Below are 20347 nucleotides of genomic sequence, written 5' to 3' on the forward strand. Positions count from 1 at the left end.
AACGTTTTATTTTGAAAATATTAAGCAATACTTATTAAAACAACACAAATAAACCTCAGTCAGGAACACATAAGAAAACTTAATTTCCATTTTCAGTATTATATTTGGTGGTATGGCTCGTTTCTGGGGCCTCTCTGCCTTTCCTGGGGCTTACGCAGAAAGCTTCTTCCATGCGGGTACGTGGAATGCCCGAGCCGGAGAGAGCACACCTCTCTGCCCTTCCATGTGCCTGCATGGAAAGCCATAAGGCAGAGATAGCACACCTCTCTGCCCTTCCACGTGCAAATGAGGAAAGCCTGAGGCAGAGAGCAAACCTCCCTGCCCTTCCATGCGCAAACATGGAAAGCCTAAGGCAGGGAGAGCAGCAGCAAAGACCCCCAAGAACAGAACAGAGCAGCATCGATGACAAACAGAAATGTCAATGATTAGTTATTGTTGCTATTGTTATTGATTTTTTTGTACGCAGCTGTTACGAGAAGAAAAAAGAAGCTTGCTACATGATCTGACCTACTTACATAATAAAGAGAGCTGCTGCGTTCCAAGTCGGAGGTCGGAGCTGGCTGTGAGATCACACACCGGAATTAATTGCTTTCCGGTACAACTAGTTCGAAAACCAAGATACTGTTGACAATACCAGTTAATAACAATGCATAACGTTGTATTTTGCGCTTTCAAATACTGTAGCAACAGTGCAAACAGAATGCATCATCAGTAAAGACGATATGGGGAGGGCCTATTCACTGGACCTTTTCATGGGCTCAGCCATCCCTGGATTGATCAATCTGTGTTAACCTTGTGTTTACTCTGCAATTTCTGATCAATATGCATCCATAATTTCAGATTGTCCTGGCAGGTTTTAGTCTGTTCTTTTTGTCTTGGAAATTCAAAAACACAACATAAATCCCAGCAACTCATTATTTTCCTTCTGTATCCTTCTCTCTTCTGTTTCTCAGATCGAAATGTTAGAGCACAAATACGGTGGCCACCTCATCTCCCGCCGTGCAGCCTGCAAGATCCAGACCGCCTTCCGCCAGTACCAGCTCAGCAAGAACTTTGAGAAGATCCGCAATTCGCTGCTGGAGAGTCGTCTGCCTCGACGCATCTCCCTGCGCAAGGTCCGTGTGCAAAACACGGAGGGTTTCTCTGCTGAACGGGCCCTGGCAGAAGGCTGCAACTTGACAGGCATCCCGTTGGTGCGCTCGCCATCTCTGCCTGCCACAGTCGGTGGCACCCTGACCGACCTTGAAGACTCGTTCACTGAACAGGTCCAGTCACTGGCAAAGTCCATCGACGATGCGCTCAGCAACTGGAGCCTGAAGACCATGTGTTCACTGCAAGAAGGCGGCACTTATCAGTTCAGCGCCGACTCCTTCAGTGCAGCTGCAGCAGCCGCAGCAGCAGCAGGAGTAGGAGGTGGAGGTGGAGGAGAAGGAGTTGGTGTGGGAGAGTCAACGATTCATCAAGCCCCAGTCGACCCAAGTGACCTGTCGAGAAGTGCGAGCAAGCTGATGATGGCGTTCCGGGATGTGACGGTGCAGTTTGACAGCCAGAACTTCCGTGTTTCGTCCTCAGTCATGGAATCGTCCACCGTCACCCTCGGCAGCTGCGTCCAACAGGAAGGAACCCCCACCACTGTCACACCTTCTTCCACAACAACAAACTCCACTTCAGCCTTCGCTCCTCCTGCCCACTCACAAGAACTCCCTCCACCCCCTGCAGAGCTTCCAGCTGAACCTATAGATCCCCCGCCGCCACCACAAGAACCCCCACCACCCCCAGAATCCCAAGAAGAAGAAGATGAGCAGGATGTTGAATTCCCTGCTCCTCCTCCAAGCGAAGAAGAGCTCGAGGAGGAGGAGCAGCCTCCCCTAACCCCTCTGGATAAGATGGCAGCCCCTCAAAGCCCAGAGGAGGTTGTAGTGGTGGTGCCACCACCCACAGAGCCCCCTCACGCCCCCCCACCCCTGCAGCGGAGCTCGCCCGTGGTAGAGCCGCTGGAGGTCAAGAGGTGCGGCTCGGAGACAGCAGATAACAGCTCGGAGCAGATGAGCAGCAGCAGCACGTCCACAGAGGCACGCTCCACATCTGAGGCCTCGTCCAAAGAGGCACTGCAGGCCATGATCCTCAGCCTGCCACGCTACCACTGTGAGAACCCCGCCAGCTGTAAATCACCCACGCTGTCCACTGACGTCATGCGGAAACGCCTCTACCGCATCGGCCTCAATCTCTTCAATGTGTGAGTAGCCACTGCGATTTCCCTCCTTTGATGATGAACTTTAAATCAGGCCTTAAGTGGTATCACTTCTGAATCAGTGCTGAGTGGTTAGCCATGATTAACTGCACTGAAACTTAAAATGAATGACGGAGAGATTCAGACAGGACACATACTGTTATTTAAATCTGGTTTTAGTTAGTATTTCTAGGAGAATAAATTCAGGGACACTTCTCTCTTTCCAAAAGTCTAACAGCCCAGTCACCAGAAGTTGCTTTATACGTTTCTGCAAACCAGGAAGACGTTGCATTTGCACACTTTATATGTGTCATCAACATCTCTAGAGTGACAAAGTATATGAGGTGACTTTATTGTTGTTTTTGCCGACTCATCACGGTGTTTTCGCTCGGTGAACCTGGGTGTTCATTGTAGCGAATTGCGGCATTTCACAGCTGCATTTGTACCACCAAATCTGTTTGCTTTGTACTGACACATAATGGCATTTCCCAATAGCATTTGTGCCACTAACCCTCGGTGTTTTAAGCCAAAACATGATCAAACCAAGTGATTTCTATACCTTAACCCAACCGCACATTAACCACAACCTTATTGAGAAAGAAAGTTTTAACATATCCACTACAACATAATGTACAAAATATAGGCCTATATTAATGAAGGTTCATTAGTACAGTTTTGTATATCTCTGTAGAAAACGCTCAGTGGATGTGATATAAAAGATGGAATACTGTAAGTACAGTGAGATTTGTGAAACCGTCTGTACCTCTGCCCCGAGGTATACACGAAGTTTGATGGGGCCCTCTGGACTCGAAAGAGCAAAGAAAAGCACTTTTGCTCACCGATCCCCATTGTGCTGAAAGAACAAACAAAATGAAGCTCAAGTCCCACGCCAGATCTGAGGTGTCATCTTTCTTCTCAGAAAGACAAATCAGAGCAGAGACAAAAAGAGAGAGGATGAAATACTAAGACAGAGAGCTGTATGAAGATTGATCTGTAAGAGAATAAGGAAAGAAGTGAAGGAAATGAAGTTACAGACATACCCAGACATGGTGGAAGTGGCAGCTGGCTAAGCCCCACACCTCTAGGATACTTTAAGAACTTGATGCAACTATTTATCTGACATTTTTGTCAGGTCTGACGTGCCCGTCTTAAAGTTCCTCTTAAATGCCAAGAGCCCATACCGATAGGTAACTCTTGCATCCTACTACCCAACTCCCATTGCATTTTCCTCTGTGGCTTCACAAATTGTCAGCAGAAGAAAAACATGTCTGTCTTGAAAAGCTTGTTTATGTTTGCTGGTTGCAGCTTTTCAGTCATTGTGAATTCAGTTCTCCCCCGCTGCCTAGTGAAGAGTGACAAAGTCAAAACCTGATAAGAACTTCCCAGGACGCGCTCCAGACAGGTGCAAGGTGGTTACACGGCAGCCAGAGATAGGAGGAAAAGGTGTTGCCATGGTGATGGGGGCCAGCACCGACTGAATCTGTTGTGTTGATTTGTTGGGAGAAACACTGAATCCTCGAGATGTGTTAGACTCAATAGATTTTGTGGCATAAAGTGGAATGCTTGGTGAATTGTGACCTTCAGCTTGTTAACATAAATTACAAGCTCAATGACGCATTCAGAGAAACACTAAAAAAAAACATTTTGTTTCACATATTACCACCCCCATCGCCAGAAAAAAGGATTGGCATTGTGCGTTTCCTCTAAACCACAGATGCATTGCATTTGCATGTCCTTATGTAGGCGATACATTTACTTTATGTTTCAACAATGCTGCAGTTAATGTGTGGTTTGGTTGAGAAACAATAAATGGTCAGAAAAGACCATGAATTGGCTTAAAATACCTGGTTTTCTGACAAAAAACGCAGCGATGTCTCGATAAAAAACAACCTCTTTTGTGTCATTATCTTTGCAGGAAATAAAACAGTGTCTCTGTAAAAAGCAACCGTCTTTTTCACCCCTATCTCTGCAGGAAACAAAGTAATGTCTCAGTAAAAAAACAGTTGTTTTTTGAGCTATTATCCCTACAGGAAATTCACCAATGTCTCGGTAAAAAACAACTGTGTTTTGTGCCCTAACTCAACAGAAGATGACTCAGTGTCTCAGTGAAAAGCAACCATTTTCTGTGCCTCTTTCAGGCAGGAAAAGCAGCGATGTCTCAGTAAAAAACAACCGCTTTTGTGACATTATCCCTGCGGGAAATGCACCAATGTTTCGGTAAAACACAACCATTTTTTTGTGCCTCTATCCTCGCAGGAAATGCAGGGATGTCCTGATAAAAAACAACCACTTTATTTGCCCCTATCTTTGCAGGAAACAAAGTGATGTTTTAGTAAAAATACAACCCTATGTTGTGCCACAATCCCAGCAGGAAACTCAACCACTTTTCATGGCACTATCCCAGCTGACACGTCACTACAAAGCGCCAACATTTGGATCCTAAGCAGTGACTTGCTAACACACAACCGGTTTGGTTTTTGTTGGTCTTGAACAGTGGTCTGCAGCTTGGCAGGCGTCTCTCCTAACTTACAAACCATCCTCCATCCCCTCCACCTCCTGATGACAAAGACAGCTTATATCCAATTCACTTTAGAAAACGTTAATATGAATATTACATCATGCATATGGTAAATTTCTGTGTACATTTATTTAAGTTTTAAGGAGAAAGTAAATCTAACATGGGGCTGATTTTTGGTTGGTTTACCCCCCAAAACAGCCCCAAATTAATTGGTTCAACACTTAACTTCTCCTTTTAGAAATGATTGTAGCCACATGACTCCTGTCAGTGTGCTCAGCAGCCAACAGCACACTTGGAAGGAATCTTTAAATGAGGAGATTTACCATATGCTCTATTAGCTTCTCACCCCGAGCGTACCCTAAAGGACCTAAACACCCCACATACAGCCTTCAAATAAATGAACTGGACTCACTCACATATAAAACAAGTCGAGCTGAGCCACTGATGGAGTTGCTGGGTAACAATTAGTTGCAATAGCCTCCATGAGGGGTGAATCCAAAAAAATAATGACAACGATCCACAAAGCCTAAAATTCTCATTAGTCATTCTGCTGCGAGTCGTGAATGTAATTAAAAGTTCCTTCAGCGCTGTGTGAACCGGCACCTTGGGGACTGGAATGAAAAATTTGTTAACATTTCAATCCAAGTGTGTTTCTTTTTTTTTTTTTTGTCCCTGCCACCTCAACCCTCTCTGTAGAAGCTCTCTGTGCTTTCCAAAATATCCCGCTTTGTCTGAAAATACACTCTGTTCCCTTGGGTGCAGAACCACTACAAGATTTTGTTAAGATATTGCCCCAATTAAGCCATCTCATACAAATTTAGAAGATGGGAGCTCATAAACACACATTATCTTTTTTGCTCACTGCCAAGCTCTGCAGCGCAATAAAAGTGCACAATAAAGCCGATTAACTTGGACTCAATGCTGGAGCGTGACACTGAAAACAAGAGGAGCAGCAGAGAGCTGTGCAGCGACTGGAGGGGGAATAATCACCAGAGGAAGAGGACAAAACACAGGAAATAAATGTATATAAATATATATATATATATATATGAGGCTAGGAGGGAGGTGGATTATACAGAAACTGCAATAAAGGAACATTATTATGTTATAATTCCTTGAATTAGACATCAGATGGCAACACATCTGTTTGGGAAACCTTCTAAAGAGCATGGAGAAATTATTAGAGATTTATCCCCAGCAACGGCAAGAGTCAAACTACTTAAAAGTGGTTCTCAAATGGTGACGACAATCCAGTTCTGCTCTAGGATTTGGTGATAACCACACATTATTACTGCAATATTCAACTGGGCCTACACAAAAAGTTATGAGTGAATTCTTAATTGACTGTATTCATATGTTGTGTGCACCCATTTCCTCATGAAGAGGTAAAATGTAGCTAAAAATGTAATTTAATGCCATTTCATTTAAAAACCTTTAATGGGGAACCTATTTGTCGCCATTTCCACGTAGGAATTTCAAGTGTGTGACACATAATATAATATAAATACAGGTGTGCCGTGGGATTTTGGCTTGCCCTTTGGTGTGCTTTGGGCACAAAAAGGACAGAGTTATGATTTGGTAACTAAAACAACCATGCTTCAAGTTTAGTTCAGGATTTAGTCATGATCAAATGAGGAAAAAATATGATCACAATTTTGGGGAAAAAAGTGATGGATGATCCAAGGTATGAGGTGATACTTGAACCCTGGCATCAATACTTCCAAACAATATTTCTGTATTGGACTGTCTGTTTCTTCCTCATGTTACAGTACATAACGGTACTGAACCACTGTCAAATCCAGCAACCCAATTGCTCGAACGAATGTTGGCACTGTATGTTTCTGTAAACCACAGATTCATTATATTTGCATGTTATTATGTTATTATAGTGGATACACTGAAACTTAACGTGTTAACAATGGTGTGGTTAACATTAGGTTATGTTTAGGCACAAAGGTCACTTGGTTATGGTGAGGAAAAGATTATGTTTTGGCGTAAAACACCTGATTTTAGGGGCTTAAAAGCTGCTGGAAAAGCAGTGATTGTAGCAACTGGTGAACCAGGTGAGAGTGCTCAAACGCATGACTCTGTGGAGACAGTTCAGGTAAAATATCACAGTCTGTACTGGTCAAAATGTAGGTTCAGTACTCAGAAGAACAATCAGTAGAGGCAAACAAATCCAATAGGGATGAGGCAGAGTCAATCAACAGGCTGAATCCAAAAAAACAAAACAAGAAAAGGACAGAAGGAAACAAAAGGCTAGAACACGAGACACACAAGAAGCTAAGACGAACTGGCACTGAGAGAAAACAAGACACACACTAAACACTCTGGTGAGGGGAAGGATAACGAGACACAGGTGAGGCTAATCAGGGCGGGACAGACAATCAGACACAGGTGAAGCCATCAAAAGGGAGGGAAAACACACAGGGGCAGGAAGTGATCTGAAACGAGAGATGTGAGTTTTAAAGTGAAACAGGAAACAACATTAATTAATTAAAAAAAAGAAAAGACCTATGAAACTTGAGATGTGACAGTGATGTCTCGGTATAAAAAAATACTGCTTTTCGTGGTGCTATCCCAGCATGACATTCAGCGGTGTCTTAATAAGAAAATAACTGCTTTTAATGGCACTATCCACTCTGAAAAAATCGTGATGGGTCAATAAAAAAACCCACATTCAGCTGCTAACGCCTCTTTTCCACTTNGAAACGAGAGATGTGAGTTTCAAAGTGAAACAGGAAACAACATTAATTAATTAAAAAAAAAAAAAAAGAAAAAAAAAAGACCTATGAAACTTGAGATGTGACAGTGATGTCTCGGTATCCCAGCACGACATTCAGCGGTGTCTTAATAAGAAAATAACTGCTTTTAATGGCACTATCCACTCTGAAAAAATTGTGATGGGTTGATATAAACACCCACATTCAGTTGCTAACGCCTCTTTTCCACTTACGCATGTATACGGAGACAAGGCAGCCAGAAGTCCATTCATTCCTATGGGAATCGGTGATATCCGATATGCCTGTGAAACTCCTCCCCTCCGTAATATTTTGGTCTGGTATTTGCCTCAAGTACGTTTATAAAATTGAACTTTTGCGGTGGATTTCGGAGAGACCGTATGACAGTGCGCTAACTAGCTAAAAGGCTATTTCCTTCAGTTCAGTTGCCTGTGTTGATTGTAAAGTGAGTTTGTCTGATTAAAAAGAACTTGTTTATCTAGTTTTAACACATTGTGAATCTGAGTAATGCTATTCTGCTAAAATATACAGTCAGATTGTCATTATCAGTTTGATATGAAAGTAAAGGCATATGACTTGTTCGGCTGTCTTTTAGACAATGTGGTGCACATCGTGGCTGATGTATTTGCTTCGCTCTCCCGTCATCACAGCTACTTAGAATTAATATTAGTGTTAACATGTATCCTACACGTACAGTTCTGCTATTTTATTTATTTTTCTTAAAATCCAACTTTTGTATTGGTCCTGTTTTTGTCACGGTAATGTTCCGAGCGGTTATTCGAAACTACTGGATGGTGAAACATGAACAAAATATTGGACTGTCTGTTTCTTCCAAAGCATAATGGTACTGAGCCACTGTCAAATCCAACAACCCAATTGCTGCAACAAATGTTGGCATTGTATGTTTCTGTAAACCACAGACATGTTACTTTTGCATGTTATCACATCATTATAGTGGATAAATTGAAACTTTACGTGTTAATAATGGAGTGAGGTTATCTTTAGGCTCAAAAGCCACTTGGTTATGGTGAGGAAAAGATCATGTTTTGGGTAAAACATCAGGTTTTGATGGCATAAAAGTAGTGATTGTAACAACTGGTGAACCAGGTGAGAGTCATCTCAATTGGCCATCTTTACTTATTTTTGCCATGCAATATTGGTCCTGTTTTTGTCCCGGTAATGTTCCAAGTGGATATTCCAAACTACTGGATGGCAAAAAACTGGAAAAAAAAATAAATAAAAAATAGCCTCTCCCCATGGCAACAGGTAATTTCTCTCAGATTTCTTCCCATTCTATCCTAAGTGGAGAAGAGGTATAGGAAGGCACTGGAAGACGGGTCTTCCTGGAAGATCGGGTTTGGTTGCTTGTCAGTTATGAACAGTGGTGTGCAGCTTGGCAGGTGTCTTGCCAAAGTGCCATCCACCATCCCCTCCACCTCCGGAAGTCAGCTCATATACTACGTCACTTTAGAAACGTTGATATAATACGTATAAAACGTACGAATGTAATGTATCCGTGTTTTGCAGGAACATACACTGCCAACATTTTCTTCTAGAGGCTGGTCTGACTCGAGCCCACGAATCTGACAAACTCCCTGCAAGTTCTGATAAAAACAGATCCCTCCATCACTCTGTTTCTGTTCTTTGTGCAATTAGTTTCTCAGACATGTCCACTTTGATAGCGTCACTCTGAACGGCAGCTGGAGTGATGGAGACAGTTCGGCTGCAGCATTTATCTGTTTGTTTAGATTCGATTTGAAACACTCAACACTTTTTAATGACACATCTTCAGAGGGCGTGTGAGGACCGTACATATTAGTGATGACTGTTAAATGAAAGCTCCCACTTTTCAGAAAATGACAAGTTTCATAGCCCTCTCTATCTATTTGCAATCCCCTCTTCTCATTCCCCTGATCAAACACCTTGAAAGATAAGCTGACTTTTAATAAATTGGCTACAAGGGAAGAGAGAGACAGAAAGAGGAAGGGAGAGCAAAAAAAAAAGTAGAAAGAGAGGGGGCAATCGAGCTTGAGGCTTATTAGTTCCACCAGTTCATATCCTCCCTCTAATACCTGCGCTGTTGTATCCTTTGCATCTTAAACAGGGCTGTTTGCTTTGGGCTAAAACTTGGGTATTGCTTGATCATGCGGGCAAAAAAAAGCTCACACATATGCACACAGCTTGGTAATGTAATGTGTGAGTGTGTGTTTGTCTTGCAGCAGGTGCGTAGACCACCTGCTGCAAGACAGGTAGGGGAGAAAGTAAATTAAAGAGAGGACAAGGTAGAAGTTTTGGGCGTTTGTGTGCACAAGGATAAAGACAGATATGACAGAGCGATGGAGATGGAGTGCGGAGGCAAGAGGAGGAACTGAACGAGACACAAAAAGGTAGAGGGGGGAAAGGTTGAGAGAGAGACCACTTGATAAAGTTTCCACCTTGGGTGTGTGTGTGGAATAACAATGACTCCATTATGTGAGGAGGGAGTGTGTCAAGGACACCGCCATCATCACATAAGGGAGCAGGTAGCAAACCTTCAGTGGAGCGAGAGGGGAGGATGTGAGGAGGTGTGACATGAATGACATATTCCTGAGTAGATTTCTCTTTTTGTATGCATGGCTTTCCCATTTCATACTTCTGGGTTAGACATAGGAGACGTGTACCGAGAGCATTGATTAGACGTCAGAGCAGCTCGTGGTGGAATTAGATCGACTCCTCATCATGCATGAAAATGGAGCACCTTCAGAGAATACAAGGTGGCAGAAGAGGCGTGTAGGTTATGGCATAAGTGAGACTGAGAGAGACAGAAAGGCAGATCTGAATAGATATGTCAGGGAAAGCTAATTAACACAGCGGATCAGCAAAGCCTGCCCAACTCCTCGGGAGGGATAACCTGACGCCAGGAGGAGAGAGCGCTGCAAAAACTACTCAGTGTACGTTCAGGTTTGTGCTTGTTTGTTTATGCATACACAAACCTCGCCTGTATTAACATTCTGCCCTCGGTGCTAAATGACCCAGCACATAATTACTAACTCAGAAATCCAGATGGCGAACAGAGAAAGCATTTCTAATTTATCTTCTTTGTTCTGCAGGTGGTAGGTACATGGAGCGACTGTAGAGTAGCTCAATACAACTGACCCTTTGCTAAGTCCCACCCCTGGACGCAGACTGGCCAATCATTACGTAGCAGCGGGCCGGCTCAGACCAGGGTCCGACAACAACACAGCTGTACTCCATTGACTCTAATGCAGTCGTTTCAGATTTCCTTCATTTTCAGGCTGGTTTTGTGGATTTGGAGCTAAATGTTGTGCCTGGGGCATGTTGTGTATTAATGATACTCGTTACCTGGATATTGGATAGGACATTGCTGATATTCAACCAGCTGTGTGTCATCACATTGTGCGCAGATGATCGTGTTTGACTTCCCCCAGAGATCCCTGCCCTTCCAGCAGTGGAGGTCCAAGTGCTGGCAGCAGCACAGGGGCGAAGCCAAACACCGTCTACACACACTGCGATGCCACACAGCTGGTTCAATATCAACAAAGTTTCCCTTTATATTCATTGTCTTCTGTGGCGATCAGCAGTGATGTGGTGGTTCACTTTTACACTGTGATCTGTAGCCTATAGTTCGGCTTTAGCTTCTAACTATCTTTGTCTTTTTAACCTGTTGTTGCTGCTGAGTCAGTTTGACATCCTGGATATATCCTTCAAACACAGACTGTAGACCCCTCTGTCTGCTTCTCTCTGGAATCACTCTTTCATTTTTCCAAAAATATGATAATATTTCTTCAGTGTGTGCAGTTAGTTACAGTGTGGGCTCCATGCTTACTCTGACAGCTTGTCAAACCATCACAAAGGGGTGGGGCTTAGCGAAAGGTCGATTTAACTACAATGTGTACGTTGAAGTCATGCTAAAGCCAGTAAACAGGTCAAACAGTTAGTTAGCCAAAAGAAATAGATTAATTGTTTAAAGCCATCTAGCCTCTAAAGTAGGCTAATGGAAATACTATTTAGATTAAAGTATTGGATGAGTGGTTCAGATAGCTAAAAATAACAGATAGGCCGAAATGATACTTGCTGGGGTAGGCAGATATCTTGAAAAAGAGAATTTGAAAATATCCTTATCTTTCCCTCTCTGTCTAAGCACATCCCACCAGATGACCAAGGGCATATGCACGGGCTTCGTACAGTAACCCAGTGTTTCCCATACATTTATTTACATTTCAAGAATTAGCTAGCTAGCCACCACACAGTCCCTCCGCCTCACACCCCACCTGGACTACTCCCCCTGGGGGAGAGTTGGTAGTAGCTCTGGAGACAGACCTTTAGTTGGAGGCTGTAGCGCCTCAAATTAAGCCAGCCACAGTGCCTGGTGCCAGGCCTAACCTGTGTAACAGCAGCAACAGAAAGTTCTGTTGGATCCGTTTAGGATGCTGCTGACTGGGGGTCCATCTTCAGAGCTCTCTCCTCCTGGTAAGGTGGTCTGTAGTGGCGGAGAGTGAGGTGGAGGACACACTGTGAATTGAGGCTCTACTTAACGTTCTCTAAAATGCTTTGCTGATATTGACAGTGTTTTATTGGATTTATTGGCTCTCTTTTAGACTCTCTTTTTAATAAGTCTGTCTTCCTTTATGAGGTTGCTTCGCAGTGTAGGCAGTTGTTGCCAATGCTGGAACAGCAACTTTCTCTGTAGGAGTCTCTGCTATTGAATCAGGCTTTCACCAAAGGGACGTGCACACACATCTGCATTTGTAGAACAGCCAATAGGAATACCTTCTCTCTGAAAAGACCTGAAACTGGCTTAAAAGGATAGTGCACCCAAAAATAAAAATTCAGCCATTATCTACTCACCCTCATGCCGAGGGAGGCTCTGGTGAAGTTTTAGAGTCCTCACAACACCTGCAGAGATCCGAGGGGGGAGTGGGTAGCAGCACAACTGCACACCTAATGGCTGACGGCGCCGTAGCAGCACAACTGCACACCTAATGGCTGACGGCGCCCCAGATTCAAACGTCCAAGAACACATAAATGAAACCACAAAATATCTCCATACTGCTCGTCCGTGGTGATCCAAGTGTCCTGAAGCCCCGACACACATGAGTGCAGTGTACAGAGAGGCAGTCAGAGCTACAGGCTACAATGAGGCTAAAAACAGTTCAAATGACATTTTTCCAAACAACTTTTTATGTTGGGGCTTCAGGACACTTGGATCACTACGGACAAGCAGTATGGAGATATTTTGAGTCTACAGTCAAGAACTAGATTTAGTAAAGCCTAATAACAGAGCCAAAAGGAGGTGCAGAAGTCTCTCTCAGACTACTTGAATTACAATATGCTCAAAGTGTTTTATAAGATTGTTGCCTAATGACGCCAAAATAAAACGCCAACTCCAGCTCCTGCCACTTTATATAATGGTAGCGCAAATGCAAATTTGAGTAGACCAACCTAAGTGTTACCAAATCAAGTGTGAGAATATCATTGGAACAATATCCATTTTTAAACAGCTATTTAAGGGTGATAGACAACACCCTGTTTACAGTACTGTCAAATTAATTAACACATTTGGAATATGACACGTTGATTATGGGCATAGCCACAAATAGCAAGGTTGCAAATCACTGCTACCTTACCAAGGGAGAAGCACACATATTTTTTGCCTTTTCAGTGAAGGCACACTTGATGGACAAGAGCAGCGCTTCACAACAGCAAGGCAGTGTAATGATTCAGGGTTTTGAAGCGTTTACAGTCGCACCACATGAAACAATTGTGTTACCACTCAGAAAAATGCACAGGGGCACTAACCGGCCATCAATCTGTCACTGGTTAGTAATGAAACAGAAATGTGTGCATCTGGAGCAATAGGCAACATGCAGCGCTGACAGTTAAGCGCGTGCAAAAGGCCATAAAACACAGCTCTGAGCTACAGCCAGTGTGCTCATCTGAAATAGATCTAAAATAGACAGCCAATAAAAGTGGATATCAAGGTGGTGGGGAGAATATGTGCACTATTTATGATGGGGTGAGAGTCCAAGTTTAAAATAAAGTGTCAGTGCAACACAGAGGGAGGCAAGCAGAGTGTGAGGGAGAAAGATGTCTGAGTATGGAGCAGTTTGTTTGGGAGTTGCCATTTTAGCATGACATCTGGGTCCTGTCTGGCACTGTCTCTTGCATCCCCTCGCTTGGTTTGTGTGTGTGTGTGTGTGTGTGTGTGTGTGTGTGTGTGTGTGTGTGTGTGTCTTTATGTTGCACTCTTGTTTTTTCACACTTCATCCATGTGACAACCCAGTTTTTTGCAGCATCACCTGCTCCACCCACATGTCCTCAAACGAACATGACAAAAAGAGGTCATGTGTCCTCCAAAATGACCTCGATGACCTTTCCAAGAGTTTCTATGACTGTTTTCTGATCTGTCACCTTTATGGTGACGATTTGGTTTAGATTAGTAAACTAAAACTACCTGGTTAAAGAGGACTTATTATGCTTATTTTCAGGCTCATACTTATGGTTTCTACAGGAGCTTGTTTAGATGCTTTAATGACCAAAGAAGCACTTTATTTTCCTCAGTACTGTCTGTGCAGGAAACACAAAGAAGAGGAAAAGAAGAGGGCTCTGACTGGTCAGCGTTTCCAGGTTTTCTGTATTACGGCATCTCTGTACCATCATTCATTGCAGCCAAAGAATGACTTTGACAGAGAATATAGCGACACTTTTTGCCGTGAAATATCTCCTCTAAAGTCTTCTAGACACAATCGGACATTTTCTAGCAGGAATATGATCCAAAATCAGGGAAAATTTAACAACATCCGCAACCAAAATGTTATGTTTCCCTGGTGTTAGCATGTAGCTACATGTATGTTAGCAGTGTACTTGCAGTCGGGGAATGACTGTAACAGAGAATATCGGCACTTTTTTAACATGCAAAATTACCATTAAAAGCTAAACTAAATATGTATCAAAATATTTGAGAAATTAACATCAGCAGTCAAAAGATTTCATGTTCTCCATATGTTAGCATGTAGCTTGGTCACATGTACGTTAGCAGCTGTAACAAAGAAGAGTGGTGCTTTTTATCGTGAGCAATCACCAATTAAAGCTTCTAAACTAAACATGTATCTAAATTTGGAAATATTAACATTTGCAGCCAAAAGATTACATGTTCTCCTGATGCTAGCATGTAGCTCAGCCTACAAAACCTACATTAGCAGCCATAAAATGACTAACTTTTTACTATGAAAAATCACTAATAAAAGTAGGCGCTTTTTATCGTGAGCAATCACCAATTAAAGCTTCTAAACAAAACCAGGCATGTTCCAACATGAATATGATCCAGAATCGGGGAGAAATTAACAACATCAGTTACCAAAAGATTGCAATTCTCTGATGTTAGCATGTAGCTACATGAACGTTAGCAGTGTACTTGCAGTCAAGGTATGACTAACAGAGAATAGCAGCACTTTCTTCTGTTCAAAATCACCAATAAAAGCTGCTAAACTAAACATGTATCTAAATTTGGAAATATTAACATTCGCAGCCAAAAGATTACATGTTCTCCTGATGCTAGCATGTAGCTCAGCCTACAAAACCTACGTTAGCAGCCATAAAATCACTAACTTCTTACCATGAAAAATCACTAATAAAAGTTCCTAAACACATCTAGACATGTTCCAGTAGGAATACGATCTGAAATTGGGGAGAAATTAACAACATCAGCAACCATGTTTACATGTTTCACTGTGGTTAGCATGTAGCTACATGTAGCCTACATAAGCGGTGTACTTGCTGTCGGGTAATGACTCTAACGGAGTATAGCAGCATTTTCTACCATAAAAAAATCACCAAAAGCTTGTTAACACAACTAGACATGTTCCAGCAAGAAGTTGGGGAGAAATTAACAACATCAGCAACCAGGTTTACATGTCTTGGTGATGTTAGCATGTAGCTACATGTAGCAGTGGAGGCTACATCACGTAAAAACTTGCAGTAGCGTGCCTGGAGCAAATGACCATATAGAAATCCAGCACATTATGACATCATACTTTAACCATAATAGAAAAAACAGTTGGAAACAGAGTATTCAGAACGATAATTTTTTGCTCACAGACATTACTTCTACAAATGTTTGCATCATCGTTTGAAACTTTGGCCATGTTTAATATGAACATCCTTCATTGTAACACTACATATAAGACACAAAATACAAAAAAAAGTATACCAGGTAACCTTTAAAGCTGGTTTGAAAGTCACCAACATTAAAATAAAGTATAGAAGGTACTGACATCACAATACTTCTACTGTGCTGCTGAGAAAGGGCAATCACCATTTGCACAATTACCAGAGTTCCATGTCATTGAAAATATAAACAGGGTTGTTTTCAGCATTTGAACAAACAACCCATGCTTGTGATCGCCTAATGAGGACGGTCTCGTTCTGCACCGCTCATCTGAATCTATCCATCTTGTATCTCCTGCATCATTTCCTCCCTTTCCTTCCCTATCTCCACCCCCCTCCCATCCACTTCTGATTACAAATAATAATCACCATGTGCGATCCATCTGTTGTTGGACAAACATCAAATGAGCGATATCTGCCAAATTCGTTTGGCGAGACATCACCTTCAGCTGAGAGGGTGAGCCAGAAGCAGAGAGTGTGCTGAGGCTGTCACAGCAGATGCATTCAGGCAGTCCAGCCTGCACTCATCGTCCTCCCTCTCTGTCCTCGCATTCCCATTCCCGCACATCTGCTCTGTCTGGTCCTCTTCCAACCTCCTCCTTCTATCCTGCCCTTTATCCCCTCTCCCCTCCCCTCTGTCCCGCCCTCGTCTTATAAACCCATTAGCTGTGGCACACACACACACACACACACACACACACACACACACACACACACACACACAGAGCTCTGTTATGTAAAGGTTGTGGTTTAAACACTGTATAGAGACTGGAGAGGGAGAGCTGTGGCAATAACGTGGTAGCCTCCCTAGAGCAACTATCCTCTGTGTCTAATAGGGTTATAAATAGTTACGATATTACTCCCTTGTTCATACATAAGTAACTTCTGCCATGCAGTCAGCTGAAAACTAACAGCATGATGGCTGATGGGATCGTAGAGGAGGAGATGACTTTCAAGAACAGATGAGATATTTCGGTAATTCTCTGAAGACATAAGCATCAGGACACCTCATCGTCCAGCCAAATAAATGTCCATATAGACTACCGTTAAATTCAATTAGTAGCCCGTGCCACTATTTGCTTAAATCACTGAGCTCAACAGGCTTATATTATATTTAATAGTTTGAATATGTATATTTGTATGTGCGATCTAAACGGCTAATGTTAGCTCAGGTGGGCAGTCAACAATCCGGTTTCATACATCCAAAGAACTTCTGAAGAAATGAACTGCTTGGCAACCAGACCAGACGTCTAATTGAGATTATTTGTCAAAATGCATAGCTACACCAGGCTAGTCAAAGGGACTGGGCGTTTAATTGAGACTAGGCTTTATATTGAAGTTTTATGGTACTCACACACAGCCATATTGAATCTCATGTGAGCTTATGTCTGTAACACAACAAATAATGAGGTTGACTAATTTTTCAGCTAAAAAGAGGCAAACAATTGTCTAAATTTACGACTTTTAAGTTACATGATGTGGGGATTTGGCATAACAAGCCTAAGTTCACAGAGTCAACGTTTAGCTGACCAAACTGCTTCATTTGAATCTATGCCATAATAATCTGGGCTGCTCTAATTGCAAATCAAGGATTACCAACGTTGCTAAGTGAATGTGGTCTTAAGGAATTTAATATAGGGCCACCAAAAGAACATTTACTCAATTATTTTAGATTGCTTCAGGGAATAGCATAGTAGGATAAACAACATGCGAATAGGCAATATAGGCAGCTGCCTGGGGCGCCAACCCAAAGATGGGGCACCAAATTTAAGGGAAATCTAAGAGATCTAATGCTAACAACTGGTCTATAGTGTGGGTACAACCCTTAGTCCCATGAATGCAGTTACCGTCATGTGTTGTTGTCCATTCTTTTCGATAAACTACTCTAGATCCTTCAAGTTGGATAAGTTCCCCTTGTGACCAGCAATCTTTAAGTCATACCACAGATTCTCAGTTGGATTGAGGCCTGGGCTTTGACTGGGCCATTCCAGGACATTTAACGGTTTCTCCTTAAAGCACTGGAGTGTTGCTTCAGCAGTGTGTTTAGGGTCATTGTGAAGGTAAACCTCCGTCCCAGTGTCAAATCTATGGAAGACTCAAACAGGTTTCCCTCAAGGATTTCTCTGTATCTAGCCGAGCGCCATCCATCTTCCCTTCAATTCTAACCAGTTTCCCAGTCCCTGGTGTTCCCAGCGTGATGAGAGGTTTTGGGTTTGCACCAGTCATAGCATTGTGCTTGATGGCCTAAAAGGTTCATTTTAGTCTCATCTGACCAGAGTACCTTCTTCCATACATGTGTTTGAGTCTCCAACATGCTTTTTGGAGAATTCCAAACGTTCTACCTTATTTTTTTCTTTAAGCAATTGCTTTTTTCTCGCTATTCTTACATAAAGCTCAGCTCTGTGGAGTGAACGGCTTATAGTAGTCCTATGGACAGATGCTCCGATCTCTGCAGTAGAGCTGCCCAGCTCCTTCAGGGTTATCTTTGGCCTCTTGGTTACTTGCTTGGTGGTAGCCCTTGCTTAGTGGTGTTGCACTGGTGTTGACTCTGGGGCCTATCAGAACAGGTGTATTCATACTGAGATGTGACACTTATAATGACCACAGGTGTATCTTATTTAACTAACTACGTGGCTTCTGAAGGTAATGGATGGGGCTATATAGCAAAGGGGGTGAATACATATACACGCACCTCTTTTCAGTTTTGCATTTTGTAGAATTATTTAAAACGTCCCAAAAATTCCCAAAAAGGTGCAGGTCTGTTGCATACAATCAAATGTAAATCCAGCTTTTAAGGCACAAAACAGAAAGAATACCAAGGGGGTGAATACATTTGCAAGCCACTGTAGTTTTAATATAAATAAGGTGCCATATTATATTTAATAAGCACCAAAATAAAGTATGGAAAGCTTGTCTAGGGTGCTGAATGTGCTAGGTCCAGTCCCAGACATATATTATTCTCTTAATGGCACAAAGTTGAAGGTATTTTAAAAACGTTAAAAGATTTGGGCTGTTGAGAAAACATTTGGGGCTGAAGCCCAAGATGTTTCCCCCATCTGCTCTGCCTCTGAAGAGCTGCAAATATGGTCGCCAAGTGACAATTTCTGAATGCTAAAATATAGTGTGACAGTAGCACTAGTCTTATTGGTGTCAGTAAGACAAAGAATATCCATTTAAAGTTTGGTTACATCAGCAAACAGCTAACACCTCCAACAGCATTTTTTAATGCTTTGTAAGAAAAAGACAGCATTTCCTCTTCTTACAGGTGTTACATGGTCTTAATTTTGCAGTAACTCTGGTAAAAACTCAAATGCAGAGAACACACAGGAGGAAGAGTAGGGTTTAAAAAAAAGCACTGTCTTTACTACAGTCCAAAAAGGTTATACACAATGTCGCACTCAAAAAAAAAATCTAACCAAACTAGAGAGAGAAAGCTTGCTAGGAAGGTATAACACAAAGGAACAAGGACAATCTAGCAGAGACATGAGGAGCTGCTGGGTTTATGTACTCAGGGATGGCTCAGAGCATAATTAGGGGCAGGTGAGTAATGGGCAGCAGGTGTGGTTGATAAAAGGCGGGAAAACACAGGAAACTGCAATGACACAGCAGGTTAGTACTTCAAAATAAAACCGGAAATACCATGAGAAAATCCAGAATGTTACATGTTTGACGTTAAACTGCCCACATTACCTTTAACTTACTTATTTTCCATATCACGATTGTTAGGTTGATTTAAAAGCTTCCAATAGATCTCAATCTCAATAGAAACTCAACTTTGGTAAACCACCACATTGAAGAAGTTGTCATTAAATGAATGAAAAGTCACAAACTTTGACTTGGGCTAATCTTAGACCTGTTTCGTTCCAGCTAAGTCGTCTTGGGAACGCCTCTGTGCATATAAGCAGGGATTTAAAACTGAGTCCCACATCAGCCATTATGATTCTGGCAGTATCCTCGGAATTCAGCAGAGTGTCGAGCTGTTTAGTAGTTGTTAATGAATGTTGTAATTCAGCGCAGGAATGAATACAGATGAGACTTTTTGCCATGTGTGTTTTATCACTTTTAGCAGTCTCCACCTACACCGTGCAGGTGTGCACAGTAAGCGGCCAACACAGAGATTTTCAGAGCAGGAAGCTCACTGCTGCAATGCATCATTTGTTTTTTTCAGTATGAAATGTCCTAAATGTTCTCTCAGTGCTCATTATAATAAATAAATAATCAAAAATAAAGCTCTTCTTTGTGTTGGTGTGGATTACTGCTGCTAAGTGTGGTTAAGTATGTTAAAGAGCAAATCATCTGTCGCAGTCACACCACCACCACCTATGTTTAGAGCATTACACTGCACTTGTGCAGTTTTAAAGGGAGACACCTAAAGCTTCCTGCAGACTGTGAGATTTTAGCAATCTTACAAGTCTAGTGCAGTTACACTGTGTGACATGGATCTAATAAACTTGGGTACAAGACGTCATACAGGCAAGGCTTCTGCTGCCACAACTCGACCAGGTTTTCCTTTTTGCTGGAATCTCACATGTTTCTTTTAGCGTGTTTTGCCTCATGGCGAGCTGCTGTCCGTCTGTTTGTTTGGGTTTAGCAGTGCATCATTTCATGCCATATTTCTGTTGGTTGGTTAGTAGATGTAGGTAGTAACAGCAGTCACACTGTGAGATGGTCAACCCAAATTTTATCCCAGGC

General features: G+C 42.4%; 1 protein-coding gene across 1 annotated transcript in view; it reads left to right on the forward strand.

The window, feature by feature from the left end:
- iqsec3a (IQ motif and Sec7 domain ArfGEF 3a) overlaps positions 1 to 20347 on the forward strand; it is a 174887-nt gene that overhangs the window by 105707 nt on the left and 48833 nt on the right. The window contains exon 4 of the mRNA XM_050035781.1: positions 954 to 2236. Within this exon, the coding sequence (XP_049891738.1) occupies positions 954 to 2236 (1283 nt within the window). The remainder of the gene's footprint in view (positions 1 to 953; positions 2237 to 20347) is intronic.

The sequence above is a fragment of the Epinephelus moara genome, chromosome 23 (assembly GCF_006386435.1).
Source record: "Epinephelus moara isolate mb chromosome 23, YSFRI_EMoa_1.0, whole genome shotgun sequence".
In the NCBI taxonomy this organism is placed as follows: domain Eukaryota; kingdom Metazoa; phylum Chordata; class Actinopteri; order Perciformes; family Serranidae; genus Epinephelus; species Epinephelus moara.